Source organism: Scomber scombrus, chromosome 3, assembly GCF_963691925.1.
Source record: "Scomber scombrus chromosome 3, fScoSco1.1, whole genome shotgun sequence".
Classification (NCBI taxonomy): Eukaryota; Metazoa; Chordata; class Actinopteri; order Scombriformes; family Scombridae; genus Scomber; species Scomber scombrus.
Window position 1 is genome coordinate 31,175,115 of NC_084972.1, and position 16,489 is coordinate 31,191,603.

General features: G+C 40.3%; 1 protein-coding gene across 1 annotated transcript in view; it reads right to left on the minus strand.

Annotated features, from left to right (window-relative positions):
- LOC134004669 (glutamate receptor-interacting protein 2-like) overlaps positions 1–16,489 on the minus strand; it is a 219,361-nt gene that overhangs the window by 1,084 nt on the left and 201,788 nt on the right. The window contains exons 15-23 of the mRNA XM_062444029.1: positions 12,604–12,667; positions 12,149–12,294; positions 10,692–10,836; positions 6,537–6,676; positions 5,874–6,068; positions 5,559–5,712; positions 3,515–3,629; positions 2,774–2,969; positions 2,425–2,633 (exon numbers count right to left, since the gene is read on the minus strand). Coding sequence (XP_062300013.1) covers positions 2,425–2,633; positions 2,774–2,969; positions 3,515–3,629; positions 5,559–5,712; positions 5,874–6,068; positions 6,537–6,676; positions 10,692–10,836; positions 12,149–12,294; positions 12,604–12,667 — 1,364 coding nt within the window. The remainder of the gene's footprint in view (positions 1–2,424; positions 2,634–2,773; positions 2,970–3,514; positions 3,630–5,558; positions 5,713–5,873; positions 6,069–6,536; positions 6,677–10,691; positions 10,837–12,148; positions 12,295–12,603; positions 12,668–16,489) is intronic.

The window sequence follows — 16,489 nt, forward strand, 5'->3', positions numbered from 1 at the left end:
GAGCACAGGTTGTCTTGAAGGGTCCTGACACAAGCCACATGCAAAAGATAGTACTAAACGACAGATGGTGTCGGATCAAAAGGTCTTTGCGCTCTGTTTAACTTTTGTTTTTTTTTACGAAAACACAGACAGCAGCTGACGGCCAGCTGATCACCTCTGTAAGAAGAAAAGATTAGTCGGTGTTCCTCCAATAATCCGACAAAAACATCACAGAAAGACAAAACAAGTGAGCCAACCATTCTTATATCACAGATAGTCTGATTGAAAAGTCCTAGCACTGTAATGTGTTGTGTTGTCATTGTTTACTTCTCCTCTTATTCGTGGAAGAAGAAGAAGCAGAAGTAGAAAAACAAGTAAGACTGCAGTAAATGGGTGAAATGACCTTTTCAGTAGGTTGAACAGTTAGCTATACTAACACCAATTTAACAGGCCACAGACTCTCAACTGGGCCTGAATGCCAGATTTTGGCATGCTTGAAGCAAAACTTATGTTGGTGACATTTAGCCACTTTTTTGAAATTAAATATGGACATTGTCCTTTTTTTCCCTTAAAGTTTGGCCCTAAAACTGATTGTAAAGTATGTTTTTATATTCTGTTGTCATTGGCTGATTTAAACCCCCTGTGTTACAGTGTAGGATATACAGTACACTATATATCTATACTGCATGCTTTACTGAGTCATGATTAAATGCACAATCTTCTATAATTAGTAATGCAGACCACATGTTCTGCTATGAACTGTGGGTTAAACTAAACAAAGGAAATGGTGATATTATATAAATATTTGATTATCTTTTAATGAGACACCATTAAAAGGCTGCATGTTGTATTTTGGCTGATGTCCAAAGAGCCCATCAGTAAAACAGCAGAGGATTTGACCCGAGTTAATGTTGTTGTTTTAAAATACATGTATTTTCATTCTGGCCCTGGGCTCTGCAAGTTTAAACAGGCCCCCTTGAATGAAGTCATGATTATAAATCCAAATGGGGGTGAAGACATGTAGCTGCCAGCATAACTGTTGCCCAAGAGGGTTAGGCTGCTTGTATTGTACATTCTATACGATATTACATAACGCACTGCACTGTAAAACATTTATGTGCTTCTCAAACTCATAAAAAAAGCAGTATTTCAACTTGAACCAGTTGAACAAGGTTTTAGAATATAGTTGTAAGTAAATTAGTCTGATTTAAGTAAAGATAAGAGATATTTTGACATGGCAAAATATAGCTGTTTTGGCTTCAGGGCCCTGTTATTAACCCTTTGCACAGCAGATATTTTGACTTGTTAAAGCAGGAAAAGCAGATGTCAACAGTACCCTGAATGGTTTCTTTCCATTAATTGTCCCAGTAAGCCATGTCAGTGAGTGAGCATGCACAATACCAGAGCCCTGGAACTGGCTCCCATAAATGCACTGCAGCCATCACTGATTTTATTAATTCCATCTGGACTTTTCCTACTTTGACGAGTCATAACGTCTGCTATGAAAAGAGTCCTTTGTGCATGCATGCTCACAGTGACACTGTCATGGTTTGCTTGGACATCTGAATAAAACAGAGCAATCGTTAATGTTGTAAAGTAGTAGCACCAGTACTTTTCCTACTACGATGAGCCAAATTGTCTGCTGTGTAAAAAGTTCTGTTCAGCTGGAAACTGACCAGACATTGACAAAAAAAACACTTATTTCAATCAATGGACATTTCCTTGACACTCAGAAAGTTGCCAGATTTAAACTGAGAATACAAAGAGAGAGATCAAATGAACACATTTAGGTGATGTAGTGGATGGAGAGACTCTGGCAACAAATACCCCCGAAACTGTTCCAATAGAGTTGGAGGTGAGTCAGCTTTCTAACATTGAACTGAACTTTAAAGAGAAGGCTGACATTTTGAGAAACAGGCTTATTTGCTTTTCTGATTGAGTTAGGTGAGAAGATCAATACTGCTCTCGTGTCTATGTGTTAAGTATGGAGCTGGAGGCAATTAACTTAGCTTTACATAGAGACAGGAAACAGGAGAAAACACCTTGTCTAGTTCTGATTAAAGCTGAAAAATACAACTACCAACATCGCTAAAGCTGGATAATTAACACACTGAATCTCATTTGTGTTTTATTTATTTATTTATTGTTTTACTTTGGAGAAAACCAGTTTATCACCTCCTGGCACTCCATGCACAGACATGAGGGCAGTATTAATATCCTCATTATTATCACATTATTTTGCAATATCTTCAGAGCAATGATAGAAATGTGTTCCCAACTCTTTACTGAATTTAAGGAAAAAAAGTGACGTTTAAGTTCAGTTAGGTTCATGTGTTCCTAATGTTTGTCCTATAAGTTCTAGCCCTCCCTTCACCTATTTATATTCAATACTAGCCTTAATCCAGATCATAAACCACATCTTCAAACAGAGGTTTAAAAACTCACTTTATGCAGCTCCAGAGGTGTTGGAGACAGAATCCCCTGCATCTCCTCTTTAATTCGACGAGACTCCCACGTCCTCTCCGACACTCTCAACGACGCCTTGGGTTTGGGATCGTGGTGCATAAGAGGGGACTGGTTCTCTTGGAGGATGTGGACTCCCTGGTGCATGTGGGCGTCCTGGTTGAAATGGGCCTCCTGGTGCAGGTGGGCGTCTTGGTAAAATGGAAGCAACATTTAACAGTATTTCAACCAGGATTTAGTGAAAAGCACTTCCATACATGGAAAGATACTACATAAAACTTCATTTTCCTTCCATTATGTTATGTCTTATTTTAAGGGACCACTGAATTACCATGGTGGAGTTGGGCCTCCTCATGCAGGTTGACCTCCTCGTGGAGGTGTGTACCCTGGTGCAGCAGGTTTCCCTGGTGCAGGAGGGAATTTCTCCGCAACGGGCTCATCCTGTTGTGGCTCAGTATGGGCTCAGCTGGAGGCTTGCTGACACCGTCTACTCCCAGACTGATGGCTGTGCCTGTCATAATGGATGCCTGCACAAATAAATGCACATGTGCACACTTAAGCCTCAGCTGTGGTGAAATTACTGCTCTAACAGTGAGTATATTCATCTCCATAATGTAAAAAAAGTGAATTTGTGAGCGATATTGATGGTAAAGTCACTGTAGCCTACATTAAGGTCTTATGATCTTTGAGTAATGCTACTGTTAATGGTTCAAATATTCAGCGGCTGAGGATGATGTGTTAATGGTTTTGATATTATATCACAATTGTGTATCTAAAGCTGCTTAAACTTGTGCTGCCATAAGGCTTTGTAGTAGACTACATCACAGCAATAAGAAGAGGCTAAACAGATATGAAATGCATATATAGGTCTATATCATAAAGGAAAGATGTAAACACAGTTACTCCTAGATATAAGTCCAGCTTAAATGTGCCTATATATGTAAATGATTGACTAACATGTTATTTGTTTAGGGTAACTTTTGGGTTCCACCATTTTCACAAAGGAAGTTTAATGCTGATGACTGAAGGTTATGTTTGAGGTGGATGCTAACATGCTAACATGCTCACTGACCTCGATCTCTCTGAGCAGCTCTGATTGGCCGCAGGTTTCCAAGTCCTCCAACGCCTGACACCAGAAACTGTCTTCTGGATCCAACAGAATACCGTCTGGTGGTTGGCCGATAAATCTGTCACAAACACATATGCAATGAAGATAAATTGCTTTGGAAACCAATTCATCTCACCCAGTGGCAGTGTCACTGGTTGCTAGAGAAAAAAAAAGTTTTATTCCACCAAACAAAACAAACCTTTTGGTTACAGCTGTTTTTTAATGTGTAAACTGGACTGTTTAAGTAAAACATGAACATTTTCTGCACCTTAACCCTCCTGTTGTCCTCAGGTCAAGGAAGGACAGGAGGAAGCAAGGAAGGAAGGAAGGGAGGAAGGAAGGGAGAAAAGAAGGAAGGAAGGAAGGAAAGAAAGGAGTAAGGAGGGAGGGAGGGAGAAAAAGAGGAAGGAAGGAAGGGAGAAAAGAAGTAAGGGAGGAAGGAAACGTGGAAGGAGGGACAGGAGGAAGGAAGGAAGGAATGAATGAGGAAGGAAGGAAGGAAGGAAGGAAAGGAGTAAGGAGGGAGGTAGGGAGAGAGGAAAAGAGGAAGGAAGTAAGGAAAGAGGGAAGGGAGGAAGGAAAAGAGGAGGGAAGGAAGTGAGGAAAGAAGTATGGAAGGAGGGACAGGAGGAAGGAAGGAAGGAAGGAAGGAAGGAAGGAAGGAAGGAAGGAAGGAAGGAGAGGAGTAAGGAGGGAGGGAGGGAGGAAAAGAGGAAGGAAGGAAGGAAGGAAGTGAGGAAAGAAGTATGGAAGGAGGAGGGAGCAAAGAAAGAGGGAAGGAGGGGAAGAACGAAGGAACAATTAAAGAAAGAGGGAGGGAGGGAGGGAGGAAGGAAGGGAAGAAGGAACAGCCAAAAGAGATGGGGTCAATTTGACCCGGGAGGACAACAGGAGGGTTAAAACAGTTACCAGACCAAATATGAATAAATATGCTATACTGTGAAACTGAGTCTACCCAAGGTGAAAATCCTTGTGCTCTTATCAGCGATGGGGTAGCATCATCAACAAAGCTGATGTGAACACAGCTGCGTCAGTGCAGGACAAGGCTATTTGTTCTGGTTAAATCCAACATGAGTAATCTTTTAACAGTGAATGTCCTCAACTGACAGGATTAATTGACTCTCTCTCCTCTGTCTCTCCACCCCCAGTGGTGTTATATAACCCCAGTGAATGTTTTTATACTCACAAGGCTCAACCTCCTGACTCATCACTATGTACACAGAGACACCTCCAGATATCAGTCTCACTGACTTCAGGGCTTTAACCTCCACACTGAAATGTTCACCTCACTGTGAATTCTTTGTGGAGTTATTCATCATCATACATTGACAATGTTATGGTTTTGCTTTAGAAAATGAAACACTGACTGAGACTCACAAGATGATTTTCAGCTTCAATAGCGTTTTTTAAAGTGTTCATAACCATAGCCTACTGCTGGAAACAATATACAATTATGAAAATGAGATGACTGAATTATTCCATTAAATCCATTTAGCCATTTAAATGAAAATGGTTTGTATGTTTTTAGCTAATTTAATAGAAATCACATAATTTTTTAGATCACAGCTAACCACTGTGAAAACCATGTTACACCGCTGCAGGCATCCATTAGTCTCCAATTATTTCTGTGCGGTACGAAAGTCTTAAAAATTGTTTGAGCTGTATAATCATCAGAGTGAACATCAAGTCTGCATTAATGTTTCACATTATTATCATTATGAGGCAAATCAGTGCATAGATGTTTAAAACAATGCACTTAATGTAGCACGAATCACTACATAGTATGCACAACAATAATGTAATGCTGACATAAATCAATGCAAACTTGATGTTCGCTACGGTGGATAAATGGAGCAAGTTGCAAGTCTACATGATCAGATTTTAATGCAGTACAAAATAAAAATAAACCAATTATGGCCTGACGTATTTCCAGTGATGTAAAACTCTATTGACAACATAAAGGATGCATGGTTTGTAGTTAAACAGATCAAATGAACTTAAGTCCTACCCTGGTGGTTTGTCCCAGTCATCCTCACTGAAGCCTCCGTCACTGAAGGGGTAGTTCTTCCGGCGTGGAGGAGGCGTGGTGCCGCGTTGCTGCTTAGCGCTACGCCACTCATGAGGGTGCAGGGCAATACCAGCTGCCTGGTGGCTGTAGGTACCTGTGTAGGAGACAGATGTTAAGGAATAATATGGTAACCATGGAGCTTTCTTGGGCACAGCATTAATTAGGATCCACCTTTTGTAAGAGTTACACTAAATATGCGTTGCCGTGTAGGACATAATGACCTTTCGCCTTCTACCCTTGTAATACAAAGCTCACCCTGGCTGCCATAGCCGGCGTCCATCCCTGAGCCGTCCCATGACTCCATGGCGGAGTCGACACTGGGTATGGTCGTGGAGTAAAGCTCTGACAGCTTATTGGTCTGCTGGCTGTCCGTCAAATCATCCTCATCAGGGTCACTGAGCTCATTCTCTGTCGTATCCTCTGCCTCTGCTGCTTTCCTCTCCTCTGCATCTTGGTGAGAAAAAGCTGTAATTGGGTTTGTCAGATAAAATAATCATCAAATTACAAAGAAATTGTGAGATAATAAGCTCACTTTTTGGAAAAGGTTGATGGAACCTTTCTTTTCTGTATATACACATTTGAAGAGTCTCTAGTACAGAAGATATCTTGTACAAGTGAAGCCCCGGCTCACATTGGCCGAGCTATCTAATGCATCTGCATTTAATAAAGCTGTAATTCAGGACTCATTAGGATCTGAGTGCTTGCAAATTAGATTTCAAGTCATCATGGCAGGGGAATTTCAGCATTTTTAGCACAGTTTACAGTCATCTAGGAAAAGTCTGACTGAAAAAGACAGACTGCAACAAATTTCAGGTCAGATGTTTGTGAATATTTATACAGAGATCAAGAATGTGATTTTTGTTTAATCAAAACCAGATTCATCGAGCCAGACATCATGCTAACAGTTTTCATACTTACCGTCGAGCTGTTTTTTTATCTTGAGGGTGACCGTCTCTCCGGCCATCTGCAGCAGGTGGATGGCTTCACTCAGAGGCTTTCCTTTAAGACTGACGCTGTTAATGGCCAATATCCTATCCCCTACATGAATAGCCCCTGTCCTGGACACACATGAAAACAAACAAATTCACACATACACACATAGGTAAGAGGACACACAGGCACACACAGTAAAGTGTAATTCTATACTATGCACATTAAACCTTTGTGTCGTCCTCCCGGGTCAAATTGACCCCGTCTGTTTTGACTGTTCCTTCTTTGCTCCCTTCCTTCCTTCCCCCTGTCCTTCATCCCTCCCTCCTTCTCTCTTTCTTTCCTTCCTCCATTCCCCTTTCTTCCTTCCTTTCTGTCCTTACTTCTTCCCTCCCTCCTGCTTTTCCTTCCCTCTTTCCTTCCTTCCTTCCTTCCTTCCTTCCTTCCTTCCTTCCTTCCTTTCTTCCTTCCTTCCTTTCTACCTTCCTTTCCCCTCCTTCTCTCTTTCTTTCCTCCCGATTACCTTCCTTCTTTCCTTCCTTCCTTCCTCCCTCTTTTCCTTCTTTCCTTCTTCCTTCCTCCCTCCCTCTTTTCCTTCCTTCCTTCCTTCCTTCCTTCCTTCCTTCCTTAACTCGAGGACAACAGGAGGGTTAAGGGACAGCTTACTGAGACATGAGGTTTAAGGTAAAACACGTGTTAACAGACTGTTGATGACTCTAAAACTAGTTTAAACAGCTTCAAAGGGACACAGTGACACCAGTAGTTCATTTATTTCCAGCAGAGAAATTATGTTTAATGTAATTAAGACGAAACATATTTGCCTGGGTAAATCAGTAATACACAAATCTAATTTGTAGCACACAAGTTTGCTGAAATGCTGAAACATTAGGCGCCAGCACAGTAGTGACACTGTCACTGTTTACAAAATCAGATTTAGAATTTTTGATTTAATTGAAAGATATTTATGTCGAAGCTACATTTATGTATTTATGTAAGCAACAGCATGACTAGTTTCAGGTCACAACAAGGTGACTCTGGAATGAAAAACACCTGCTCTCTTTAATCCCTTTATCAGTGGGCACAGTGTTAAACCTGGTGTAAAATGTTAACAGTGCTTTTATCTTGTGGCCTACTTTGTTAGCGATGTAACTAAATAACATTTACTTTGAGCTCTTATCACACACACACACACACACACACTTATTGACCCATATATCAAACTGTAAATTCATAGGCATGTGTGTAAAGCAACATCAACATGTGTCATCGCTACGTTGGCCCACAGTGCAAAACATATTAGTTTTATAACTGCTCTAAAATTGTCATGTGTCCACGTCACATGACTGTCAGGTTTGTGTCTGCTCAAACAAACAACATGGCTGCAATTCCTTTTATTTTTTTATTAGAAAATGCAATATTAGAAGATAGTTTTGGCACTAAAATGCATTTTGATTACATTTTTATTGGGAACCATGTATTTTATTTTCATTTTCATGTATATGATGTTTATTTTGTCAGTTATTTTAAAGATTTTTTTCAGGCTTTCTATTGTTGCTATGGTGGTTGCTATGGATGCTGCTATAGCCGGAACCATATAGTTGCATGCAGTTTCAAGATTCAAGATTGTCTTTGCATTGTGTATTTATCTGAGCTGTTAGGTTATTTCTGTTTTTTCAGTAACTGTTTGATGTTCTTTCAATTCAAAAATATACACTTTAGAAATCCAGAATTTAAAGCTTTGTGATTGGCTGAACAGAGCAACAGGAAGTATTTCCCTCGCTGTCAGAATAGACTAAAAAAACTCAACTAATAAGTTTACAGCCTTTATTGTGAAACTAGTATGTTTTGCACTGTGGACCAACGTAGCTATTAGACATTTAATGTGAGACTTACATCTTCAGTTTCTATTGACCGTAGCTATTTTAACAAAATTAAAATACTCAAAAGGCTCAACGAAAAACTGGGTCTATGCCACACAGATGTAGCAATATTGATATCATCTGTACTCCTGTAGTTTCTTCTGTGTCAAGCTGAGCCAGGTTTATTTATGGAGAGCTTTTAGCAAGTAGGTCTGATGCAAAGTGCTTTATCGACAACAGTTTAGAACAGGAAATAGAACAATTACATCACAAACACCAGGAAATTGGGTCACATTGTGTGTGTGTGTGTGTGTGTGTGTGTGTGTGTGTGTTAGTGTTAGTATAGTAAGACACTAAGCTGCCTCTCTGGGTGTGTTTTGGTGAAATAACATGTGAACCAGTTATTAAAGCTGACATTTCACTGTGACATAAGTGCTGCGTGGTGGATTGGATGTAAGCTGAATTCACCAGCGGACGATTATGACTCAGGAAAACCATTATGTCATCTTCTGTTCACTCTTGTTACTGTGGACACTTAGCTGCTGCTGCTGCTGCCCCATCTCTCCATCTGCATTATGTTTCTCATTATCACATCTGCCATCACTTCATGTCACATGGCACCTGCTGCACGCTCAGCTGCTGGTGGGGAATCCCTACATTAGCCGAGGCTGCTCCTATTATTTCTCCTAATAAGGTTTTAGCCTGCAGGTTGGGTGGGGTTGTGGTGCTAAATATGGCAATATAAATGAGTTTCTACATGTGACTCAGTTAGGTTTAAGCTTCAGTGTGATCACATAAAGTCTTGACTGATTATATTTTTCATCTTGATATGGATGCTGGGCGAACAAGATTGTAATTCATTTTTCGTCTAATCTAGTCAAACCAGTGGTTTAATTGAGTTGACCAGTCTAACTATCTTGTTTTTAAATCAGTTACTGCTTCCATGGGGCAAAACAAGAAGACGAGTTCATGACCCTTAATCTCCAGTCATGACCATTAGCACCACAGGGGATAATAGTTATTCTGTTCACTGATGTGCATTAAGCTCTGCATTAAGAATATAACATGCACTATATATTTCCACTGATGGTTAAAGTCACATAATATTCTGTGTAATATAAATAGAAGATGTCAAATCTCTTGTTGACAGGATTTAGTACTTAGTGCAACCTCAACATGAACAACATACCCAAGTTTTTAACCATCAGCAGCAGATCTTATGTGTGCATCACCTGCATAATGTCACTAAAATGGATGCAAACTTAAAGCAGCTCTTCTCACGTTGCTTATCAATATCAACTACCTATTGAGACATAGTGAAACATGATATGGTAGAGAGGTGGGCATGCAGCCGGCACAAATGTCCAAAGACCCGAGAACAACACCTGCATCACAACAAAGATGACGTAATGTTTTTTTTTAGGAATCACACGTGTCCACTTGTGAATCCATGAACCACTCATTTAAAACTAAAATATACAAAAGAACAAATGCAAAAAAGGACAACTGCCTTGGTGCGATGAGACAAAGTGTTCCTGTTTGCTGCCAGCTGAGGTGGGTGTATATTGGCCATGTGAGCTCACCTGCTCCACACTGAACATACTGCGTTCACCCACTTGATATCTCGTGTGGAGCCACGGTGAAGCTGCAGTTGAACCGTGTTAAGCTGTGTAGGATTGGTGCTGTCGGCTCAGTCAGTGAATGAAGCCAAGTAACTGTACTTGTATGTGTTATACACATAAAATGCACATCGCAGGATTTTATGTAATTTACTATTTCAGTTAAAGGTGCTCTGTAGAGTTTTCTTAAAAATATATCTACTAACCACAACGCATTGTGAGAATCGCTAAAGTTGTTCATATAACATTTGCAGAGCCCGTTTTACAAATACTTTAAATCCTGTGTTTTTTACATCCTTGTGTATTTGTTTTGCAGTCTTTTATCTGATCATTGTTGGTGCATTTCTATGTTTTTGGTTTTGGTTTTTGTTGCATTTTCCACACCAAATTTCGATCACGTGGAAACCAGTGGCCCTATTGTTCTGCTAATGGTAAAAAAAACCTCCACAATGTTTAAAAAGCATCAGGGCAAATTTACAGTATGTGTTGTGACACTGAAGCTAAATATTAGTAAAAGAGAATGATGCAAAAATCTCCTACTGCAGTGCTTTTCCAAATGCTTAACAGCTCAAACTGGCAACCTAGATTTCTAAGACTGTGTGTGTACATGAGTGTGTGTGTGCATGAGTGTGTGTGTGTGTGTGTGTGTCTGTGTGAGCATGCACCTCTCGGCCAGGCCTCTCTTGGTTAGGCCAGATATAGTGATGGGGTCAAAAGGCTCCTCGGTGCCTGAGATGGTGATACCCAGAGGGCCTCCGTACCGCTTCAGCTCCACTGTGTAGATGATGCTGCCCGACGTCTCCTGCTCATCTGATATATATACACACACACACAGACACACAGACACACACACATCATTCTAATGTTTCAACTCCAAGAAGTAGATGAACCTGCCTGATGTATGTAGGTAATCTGATATACTAAAACACACTAAAGCACTGATACTGCCTGACGTTACCTGTTCATTTCAAATGCACATAAGGACACACACACACACACACACACACACACACACACACACACACACACACACACACACACACACACACACACACACACACACACACACACACACACACACACACACACACACACACACACTTCACTTTACAAGTAGGTCAAAACACTTCTCAAGACAACACTGGTGAGGAAGATACAGTTTCCATGGTAACCAGTGAGAAGACTGCCTTGTCATAATGTAGCATGAACACATACTTTCTGAATGTTACTCCCTATGTCAGTGTGTATGTGTGAGTGTTCATGAGATGTGTATATGAACACACACTCTGATTCATCTAGCATGGTTACATAATCTTGTCCTGTCTGTTAGTGTGTCTCTTTTTCTCATATCACTCTAAAACATAAAGAGGGACAGTTTGACAGCTCTGTTCTCCATCATGAAAATGTTAATTTATTCAGATTGTCGAATCACACAAATCCAGATCTTTTTCTGTCACATTCTCTTAAAATCATCCATATCTGAACTGCAGCAGATACAGCATATGGAGTTGGAATGCAACTGATTACTTAGATCATTTTATTTGAATCACTGTATAAAGTATTATTATTATCATTTTGCATCAGTGGCACCAGTCAGAGTTAAATCTATAAGTGTTTATATGTTTATAAGTGCAGTGTTTGGTGTGTTATATGACCAATACACGCTTAAATCATCAGCACAAAACATACTGTATGTTGTGTTGGCATCTGAGAAGAAATTGTCTAACAATGTTTAATATACAGTAACAACTCTTACATTTTTTTATTTTAATTTTTAATATTTATACATTATTGTTATGATTATAGTGTTATTGCATACTGTATTGACAGTCTATTATTTTGCAACTGCAACAACTCACCACTAGGCACCACTATACATCTCATATCATATGAATGAGTCTAAGTTGTGGACAACAGCACCACCTGCTGGTCAACCACTGATAGTGTTTTCTCTAAAAACTGATGCCATTTTATTCAATCAAATAAAATTAACCAGATCTGATTAATAAAATAACTTATTGTCCAAATGATCATTCCATAGTCTATTTATCAATCTTATACATCATATACTGAACCCACATGACCACTCAGCATTACCATTCACACACACACAAACACGTACCTGAGTTGTCCTCATCTTTGCGGATCTTTAGTTTGACCAGCTCCTCACACTGCTGGAGGATCTGCTCCGCGTCGTCTTTGGAGCAGTTCTCCAGTCTGATGTTGTCGATGGCCAACAGCTTATCACCAGGCTCTAATGTTCCTGTTCTGGATGAGAGAGAGAGAAAGAGAAAGGTAAGATAAGCTCTGTCACTGTTGAACTACAGCATCCATTGTCACAGTGAAAACCTGGAACCCAAACTGTACTTCCTAGCATGAAACCTGAACTAAAGATTAAGGATCTTGCTCAGTTCAGTCAGCAAGTGAAAATTGAGTTATAAAACATAATGTAGTGAGAATGATGTACATACATTATCATTTCAACTATATTTAAAAGACTTGGCTTTAAATACTGTAAACACATTGTAATAATGAAACACATTCAACGGCTATAATATAATATAATAGAATAGATACCTGTGAGCCATGCTGCCCTTCTTGATGTCAGAAATGATGAGGGGTTCTCCTTGCTTCTTACTGGCTATGGAGGGATATGACATTACCATAAGATGCAACAGTGACAGCAAAGACTATTGTAACATAACTATCAAATATAAGTATTACTATCACAGCAGTACAAAGACCTTTCTCGAAAAATGAACATTTAAAAAATTGAGTTGCAATCATCACAAATACTCTAACAGACACTGAAAAGGGCTGGAGATGTTGTGCTAGCAGTGGCTATAACAAATATTTGTGTTAATAGTAGACTTGTCAGTATTTCAGTGTGTTGCATGTTATGTGTCCTCCTCTGTTTCCACTTTAACCCTTGTGTCGTCCTCCCGGGTCAAATTGACCCCGTCTGTTTTGACTGTTCCTTCCTTCCCTTCCTTCCTTCCTTCCTTCCTTCCTTTCTTCCTTCCTTCCTTCTCTCTTTCTTTCCTTCTTCCCTCCTTCCTTCCTTCCTCCCTCCTTTAATTACTTCTGCCTCCCTTCCATCTTTCCTTCCTTCCTTCCTTTCATCTGTCTTCTCTTCCTTCCTTCCTCCCTTCTTTCCTTCCATCTTTCCTTCCTTCCTTCCATCCTTCCATCTTTCCTTCCTCCCTTCTTCCTCTCTCCTTTCCTTCTTTCTTCCTCCCTTCCATCCTTCCTTCCTCCTTTCCTTCCTTCTTACTCCCTTCCATCTTTCCTTCCTTCCTCCCTTCTTCCTCCCTTCCTTCCTTCTTCCTCCCTTCCATCTTTCTTTCCATCCTTCCAACGTTCCTTCCATCTTTCTTTCCATCCTTCCAACTTTCCTTCCTTCCATCTTTCCTTCCTTCCATCTTTCCTTCCGTCCATCTTTCCTTCTTTCCTTGACTTGAGGACAACAGGAAGGTTAAAAGAACTACCTGCTTGGATAAAAAAAGAGCAGGATAGAATATGCATGCTTATCCAAAAACCACAAAAAACTGTCTCTTCCAATCAGATTCTTCCCACTTTGCCCACATTGCTGTGAACGGTTTATTTCAAAAGATGGCGCCATTGCATCATTTTCTGTCTCAGAGACTGCCACATTACAACCTGTTATTCAATCTGGTATAAAGAAAAAATGAAAACTCTCATGTGTATGACATTAATCAGAATAACATGACTGTAATTTTCATAACAAAAGCTGTCTAAACATCAGTATTGTCGGGAATGACACGTTGATTTAAGATGATTTTCAGGGTTTCCTCTGTTGACATAAACTGTGCAACGCTACTATGTCATAATACCAAGCACAGAATCAGACAAAAATTAAAATTAAACTATAAAATCCAGAGTCAGGGCTGATAATGATCATCGGTCTGAGTATTTAGGTTTTTTATAGTCACTTGAGAGTTACTTGATAATCAAATCATTTATATGAAATTGTCGAGGGTGATCTTATACCTCTGAAATTACCTTATTACAATACATACAACCTTTCAATACGGTCTAATTTCCATCATCATGTCATTTAACTTACACAGTTCCTGAGAAATGTTCAGTTTCACATTGTCACAGTTTCACACATTTACTCGGTAACACTTCATCTGCAGTCTTGTAAAACTAGTGGCTAATAGTGGCTGAGAGGGTTGCTTTACTGCAATCTGCCCGACGTTTTAGCAGCACCCGACCCATTATCTCAGCAGTTCTCCGGTCATAAAAGCACTTCTCAATCTTTGCATTACCTACTTCTGTATTTATATTTATATAGCTTAACTGTAAATGTTTTAAAATGTGCCTGGTTCAACAGTCTACCTATCACTGAGCTCCTGCTGCTTACTAATGCAGTATATACTGTCACGCTAAAGTAATCACACTGTCCAGACTAATGATAATTAAACACTGAATGTAGGTCATTTCCACTGAAGTCAATGTGTAAATCACTCCCTGGACAGCAGAATTAAAGCTTTACAGTGATGAATAACTTTATCAATCATCAAAGTAAAATCTTTGACTTACAGAGCAGCAGCAACACGACATACTGGATCCTCTGTGTAAAGTTATACATTTTACAAAAAGATGTTTATGCACCATTATTTACCAAAATTCTGTGGATAGCAAAATGAGGTAATGTGGACACCTGAACACTACTCACACATGTGTTTGTATAAAACCATGGGCATTAACATACTGCTTTAAAAGCCTCGACTCTGCTGGTTTCAGGTTTTCCCACAAGAGTTTTGAACCTGTCTGCCAGGATTTCCTCCCATGATATGGAGTGATAAAGCATTGTTTACAATCAGCATTCCAGTTCATCCCAAATGGGGCTGACGTCAGGACTCTGCCGGCCAATCAAGCTCTTTCACACTAAACCTGGAAACCTTTTCTTTACGGACCTTTGTTTAACCCTCCTGTTGTCCTCCCGGGTCAAATTGACCCCATCTCTTTTAACTGTTTTTTCTTTCCTTCCTTCCTTCCTTCCTTCCTTCCTTCCTTCCTTCCTTCCTTCCTTCCTTCCTTCCTTCCTTCCTTCCTTCCTTCCTTCCTTCCTTCCTTCCTTCCTTCCTTCCTCCCTCCTTACTCCTTTCTTTCCTTCCTTCCTTCCTTCCTTCCTTCTTTCCTTCCTTCCTTCCTTCCTTCCTTCCATCTTACTCCTTTCCTTCCTTCCTTCCCTCCTTCCTTCCTCCCTCCTTACTCCTTTCTTTCCTTCCTTCCTTCCTTCTTTCCTTACCTCCTTCCTTCTTACTCCTTTCCTCCCTTCCTTCCTTCCTTCCTCACTCCCTCCTTACTCCTTTCCTTCCTTCCTTCCTTACTCTTTTCTTTCCTTCCTTCCTACCTCCCTCCTTACTCCTTTCCTTCCTTCCTTCTTCCCTCAATCCTTACTCCTTTCTTTCCTTCCTTCCCTCCTTCCTTCATTCCTTCCTCCCTCCTTACTCCTTTCTTTCTTTCCTTCCTTCCTTCCTTCTTTCCTTACCTCCTTCCTTCTTACTCCTTTCCTCCCTTCCTTCCTTCCTTCCTCACTCCCTCCTTACTCCTTTCCTTCCTTCCTTCCTTACTCTTTTCTTTCCTTCCTTCCTACCTCCCTCCTTACTCCTTTCCTTCCTTCCTTCTTCCCTCAATCCTTACTCCTTTCTTTCCTTCCTTCCCTCCTTCCTTCATTCCTTCCTCCCTCCTTACTCCTTTCTTTCTTTCCTTCCTTCCTTCCTTCTTTCCTTACCTCCTTCCTTCTTACTCCTTTCCTCCCTTCCTTCCTTCCTCACTCCCTCCTTACTCCTTTCCTTCCTTCCTTCCTTACTCTTTTCTTTCCTTCCTTCCTACCTCCCTCCTTACTCCTTTCCTTCCTTCCTTCTTCCCTCAATCCTTACTCCTTTCTTTCTGTCCTTCCTTCCTTCCTTCCTTCCTTCCTTCCTTCCTTCCTTCCTTCCTTCCTTCGTTCCTTCCTTCCTTCCTTCCTTCCTTCCTTCCTTCTTTCCTTCCTTCCTTCCTTCCTTCCTTCCTTCTTCCCTCCATCCTTACTCCTTTCTTTCTGTCCTTCCTTCCTTCCTTCCTTCCTTCCTTCCTTCCTTCCTTCCTTCCTTCCTTTCCTTCCTCCTGTCCTTCCTTGACCGGAGGACAACAGGAGGGTTAAGGGGGCATTGTTACAAAGTTAAAGCACAATAGTATCACTATGAGTAAAATATACCCATATACGGTGTTGCATTAACATTTCTTTTAAGTGGAACTTAATTCAGCCTAAACCATAAAAAAACAACCCCAGATCAAAACATCATAAATGTGTAGAAGGTTGTCAACGTACGTTTAGCCAGTGGCTTGAGCTTCATGTCAATAGAATGAAAAACGGACTTGATGAAAACAGTGTGTTGTCTGGTGATGTGTGTGTGTTATAAACAGTTTTGACAGTTATGGTTGAACTTTC